This window comes from Octopus bimaculoides, chromosome 27, assembly GCF_001194135.2.
Source record: "Octopus bimaculoides isolate UCB-OBI-ISO-001 chromosome 27, ASM119413v2, whole genome shotgun sequence".
Lineage (NCBI taxonomy): Eukaryota > Metazoa > Mollusca > Cephalopoda > Octopoda > Octopodidae > Octopus > Octopus bimaculoides.
Genome location: NC_069007.1, coordinates 13,079,625 through 13,085,537, shown reverse-complemented (window position 1 = coordinate 13,085,537; position 5,913 = coordinate 13,079,625). Strand labels below are relative to the sequence as shown.

The 5,913-nt window shown below is 34.2% G+C and overlaps 1 protein-coding gene across 2 annotated transcripts in view; it reads right to left on the bottom strand.

Annotated features, from left to right (window-relative positions):
* The window catches only part of LOC106867683 (prostaglandin G/H synthase 1), a 74,483-nt gene that overhangs the window by 43,051 nt on the left and 25,519 nt on the right, over positions 1 to 5,913 (bottom strand). For both annotated transcript variants that reach the window (XM_052977237.1, XM_014912625.2), the window contains one exon: positions 4,991 to 5,148. In XM_052977237.1, the coding sequence (XP_052833197.1) occupies positions 4,991 to 5,148 (158 nt within the window). The remainder of the gene's footprint in view (positions 1 to 4,990; positions 5,149 to 5,913) is intronic.

The window sequence follows — 5,913 nt, the reverse complement described above, 5'->3', positions numbered from 1 at the left end:
ATATATATATATATATGTGCATATATACAAAGCGACAAAGACACATGTACACAAATACACGTAGACACATAGACATGCCTTTATATAGTATACATACACAAAATTGTTTAAAATTTATACATACATATATTATAATATATATATATATATATATACATACATACATACATACATACATACATACATACAAACATACATACATACATACAGATACATACATACATATATATATATATATATATATACACATACACATATATATGTACATACATATATATATATATTAAATGAATGTGTTATAAAACTATTCTACACATGCAATAACAGCCATACCAGCAATCCAACATACCTCCATCATCAGCTGCCACACAGATATCATTATGGTTTCGACACCTGGGCAGTACCATACAATCTGGCAGTGTCAACAGCACTAAAATAAGTGTTGTTTGGGAACAAATATACCTCATATATCACCAATTATTAATTAAACTACAACAAAGAAACACATTTACCCTATAGATATATATATATATATATACACACACACACACATATATACACACGTATATATATACACGGTTGTGTATGATTGTCTATAGAAGAATATATTAATCAAAGGAATTCCAACTTTGATTTTCATGTTTTATTTACAATCTTAAAATAATATAATATAAAACAATATAATATAATGAAATTATAGAATATTAAATGTTCATTTTGATTGCACTAGTACTTTCATGCATTAGACTATACAATCTTCAGGTTCATATAGTAGTGGTGACAGTTATGTTTTACAATTTACAACTGTGTAAATGATTCAATAATAAAATTTGGGAACTGAAGGAAAGCCGAATCGAATTTAGCTTTAAATGGGATATTATAAGGAAAGCACAGCCTTATAGAGATAGTTGGTATGGGTGCGAGCTGTGCTCTATGGAAACTTATGAAATTTTTAAGTATAGGGACAAGAGCAACCTGGTTAATAATAGATTAGACCTAAGGGTATCATGCGTACATAGGGTCACCCGTACATTTAAATATTTTTGAAATTAGCGTTTATAGGTGCTGCACTTAAACCTGGACAGGAGAAATTGATTTTAGTGTTGTATATGATGTGAACTTACCCACTAGTATTATATATAATAAGTTATATATATTTTCTTACTATTCTCTATAATTTCTTATTATTGTGTTTTCTTATTTTGATATCTTTACCTATTAACCTCTTATCTCTTATAAGTTATTAATGTTCTTAAAGAGAAATATAAACTTTCTAGTTACTTATATCTAGAAGAGTTGATTATAGCATACCTATAATAAAGTACAAATATTTGTGTATATTTGCATGGGTGCACATAGTTAAATATGTGTATGTATCTGCACACAATTCATTTTTCTGATTTTTTTCTGATTCTTAGCTTATAACTAATATAAAGATAGCATGATTTATCACCCCAGTATTCCATAAGTAAATACCCAGAGCAATCTTTATAGAAACCACCTTATAAGTAAATAATTAAGTACGGGTATGGATATTAAACTAATTCTATGTAGTCTTCCCTTTCTAATGTTGAAAATTGGTATATATACACAGTTTATCTATTCAGATTATAATATTTTTAGTAATCTTAAATTTTATCTTCATACAACATAACAATATTGTTTATATACAATCATCCATTGTACCTCATGATAATTTCCGCTGTATTAACATCATAGGTTTTATTAGCGTCTTGCCCCTTTAACTGGTAATCATCTTGATTTAAGGTCTTCCCCTACCCAGCCTCCTTTATAGACAATTATTTACACATTTTCTAAATCCTGACAATATTTATGAACATACCCAACTATAAACTGTCAACTCACTCTGTCTAGCCATTCTAAACAGACACTGTCCTCTAGCCTTAGATTTGGTAGTTGATAATAAAAAGACTAATAATTTAAAAGTGAACCACAATCCTTTACAATATGACCCTAACAAACTTCATACAGTTCTTAGAAGTGTAGTATATTCTGAGTCACATTATTAGCAACATGGACTTTCTCCCTCTTCTTGCTCTATTAGAGAATTTGAGTAAAATTATATTAATATGTCCAACTGATCAAAAATTCTATTTATTTATACATCTGAGGATAGCCCTGCATTTAAACTGATGTAATGATTGCATTGTTCAATTAAATGGAGCCGCTTGAAACGGTCGTACTGCATCACCTTTTGATATCCTGTTGCTTGTTTGGATTTTATTCACCTTACTTAGGGTTGTACGGATAATACTGCACTGACTTGGTGCTTCAACTTTAGTACCTAATTCAACTGAATCTCAAATATTTATATAATTATATATATGTATGCATGTATATATATGTATGTGTATATAAAACAGAAAAATGTTAAAGGTTATATGCTTCTCATACATATGTACATTCTAACATACACATTACACACACAACTATATATATATATATATATATATATATATATATATATATATATATATATATATATATATATATATATATATATATATATACATACATCCTATAGGTATACACATATAGAAAAACAGTCTATTCAAGTAGAAATTATCTTGTGAGATTTAAGAAACAGGTTGATAAAAACAAAAGAATTGTTTTTCCTTTCATTTTCTTTTGACAAAACAAAAATCAGGGGAAGTAGAGGAAAAGACAAGCCTCTTCCTGTCTTTACGTGTCAACTATTGTTGCAAGAATCTCATTTTTCCTGTTTTTGCTTTGTCATCATCACCATAACAATTATTTGACATCCATGCTTGCATGCATCAGAAGGCCTTTATTTCAGGTAGATTTTCTACAGCCAGATGCCCTATCTGTTGCCAACCCTCACCTGTTTTCCAAACAAGGTAATTTTTTCCCATGGTTGGACATGTTTTTAACAGACGATCAGAAATGCAGAACACCATTACAAGAATGGGGACACTCATCTACCAGAACCACTCACTGTCACAATAGGGAGACACCAACACATACACACATTCTTGCATACATATGCACACACGGATGGCTAGAATAAGCATAATTTGCAAAACAGCCCCATATACTATATATTTTTGAAAATTTAATGTCAAACAGGTCAAGTGTGTTCCTATATTTTAAAAAATAATTAAATTCTAATTAATTCTAATATATTCTCTGTGAATTTTCAATTTCATTTCATCTATTCTTTCACTTGTTTGGATTAATAAAAATTTATATATATATTGGCACAGACATGGCTGTGTGGTAAGAAGCTTGCTTCCCAACCACATGGTTCCAGGTCCAGTCACACCATGTAGTACCTTGGGCAAGTATCTTCTACTATAGCCTCAGGCCGACCAAAGCTTTGTGAGTGGATTTGGTAGATGGAAACTGAAAGAAACCCATCGTATGTGTGTGTGTGTGTGTGTGTGTGTGTGTGTGTGTGTGTGTGTGTGTGTGTGTGTGTGTATGTGTGTGGGAGTGTGTGTGTGTGTGTATTTGTGCGTCTGTATATTTGTGTGTCTGTGTTTGTCTCCCTAACATCACTTGACAACTAATGTGGGCGTGTTTGTGTCCCCGTAACTTAGTGGTTCGCTAAAAGAGACCAATAGTACAAGTCTTACAAAGAATAAATCTTGGGGCTGATTTCTTTGACTAAAGGTGGTGCTCCAGCATGGCTGCAATCAAATGACTGAAACAAGTAAAAGAATAAAAGAATATATATATATATAAGGTTGTTTGACATGTCTGGTCAGAGAGTGACCATCGGTTTCATGCCTATAAAGCTCTTGGCTGTACATGTGACTCATCAAACTCAAATGGACAGAGGCACATAACCTCTCTTGACCATGACATTTTTCTCCCTACAGTAGTAGTGTGGTTATGAGCCTTCAGCCATTGGAGTCTGAGCTTTATAGGTGTGAAACCAATGGTCGCTCTCTGACCATAACAAACAACCTTCTAAATATTTCTTCTTTAATGGTTCAGATATGTGTGTGTGTGTGTATATATTTGTGTTTGTTTGCGCTTGTTTATGTTTGTCCCCCACCTCCATTGTTTGACAACCGATGTTGGTGTGTTTGCGTCCCTATAACTTAGCTGTTTGGTAGAAGAGACTGATAGAATAAGCTCCAGGCTTACAGGGAATAAGTCCAGAGGTCGATTTCTTTGACTAAAACAAGTAAAAGAATCCCAGAAGAACATTCCATGCCAATAAACCCAGAAGATTCTGTGAATATGTACAATGTATTTTAAGGCTAAATAGTAATTCTGTTTACGTCTACGTAACTGAGATATTTTGGTTGGATTATTTAGTTATCGGTTTTATGAATCCAGGTAAAAAAGTCACAGGAAAAAAGTCATGGCAATAAAGTCACAGGCGTTTTGTCAGGGAGTGGGGGTCCGAGATGGTTTTGTTGTAGGGAGGTTTTATCTGGATCCCATAAATTAATTGTGACTTTTTTTCCTAGCCAAAATTGTGACTTTATTATATTATTGAGACTTTATTACCGGTCACCCGTTTTACACCTCTTTCTATATTCTGTAACTGTCACAATAAAGAAACATTTCTCATGGCACCAGCACACAATTTACAGATGCTTAAATTTTTTATTCTTTCCGTGAATTTTTCACAGGTCCAGCTAGTATATATAAATATATATATATATATATAAATGTATATACATACACATATATATATATATATGTACATACAAACATACATACACACACACACATATGATAGATTTCTTTCAGTTTCCATCCACTAAATCCATACGCAACTTAGGGCTATTTGTAGAAGGTACTTGCCCAAGATGACTTGCAGTAGGACTGAACCCAGAACCAAGTGGTTGGGAAGCAAGCTTCTCAACCATGCAGACACGCTTGTCCCAAGACAATGTATATACAAACACTAGCTGCTATATTGTGTCCCAAAAAAACTTCTCAAAGAGTCTGACATACAAACGTCAACAACAACAACAATACTGTGTCTTACCACTTCGGAGAGACTAGAGAAACCAGTCTTGAGAAAGAGATGGCTCAAGTGGTCAGCTTGGGTGGCAAACAATAGATTACTACCCATTGGATCCGGTTTAAACATTGACCGCATAAACAGGGACATTACATCATCGATTGGTGGAAGAATCGATTCACCTGTGGAAGACAGAAGATTTTTGTTATTTGCCACAAGTTCAACAAAATACATGACTAGACATTACATTACAATAGAATTTGGTGCAACTCAAATGATGAAGGAGGTCAGACACCATCAAGAAAAGCGTACTATACAAAATACTAATTTAAAGAATATATACATGCGTGTACTATATATCTATATATATATATATATATATATATATCATCATCATCATCATCATTTAACGTCTGCTTTCCATGCTAGCATGGATTGGATGATTTGACTGAGGACTGGTGAAACCGGATGGCAACACCAGGCTCCAATCTGATTTGGCAGAGTTTCTACAGCTGGATGCCCTTCCTAACGCCAACCGCTCTGAGAGTGTAGTGGGTGTTTTTACATGCCACCCGCATGGAGGCCAGTCAGGTGGTACTGGCAACAGCCACGCTCAAACTGGTGTATTTTATGTGCCACCTGCACAAGAGCCAGTCCAAGGGCACTGGCAAGGATCTCGCTCGAAAATCCTTACACATGTCATGGGCACAGGTGCCAGAAAGGCGACGCTGGGCACAGGTGCTATCCCGATTTCGCTTTCGCTTGCCTCAATAAGTCTTTGCAAGCTAAGTTTCGTGTTCAATGAAGGAGACGACGTTGGCACGGGTGCCAGTCGTCGAATTTAGTTCGATTTCACATGCCTCAACAAGTCTTCGCAAGCGGAGTTTAGTGTCCAATGTAGGAAAGGTACGCATAAGTGGGCTGGCTACATCTCTGGCAGAGGCCTT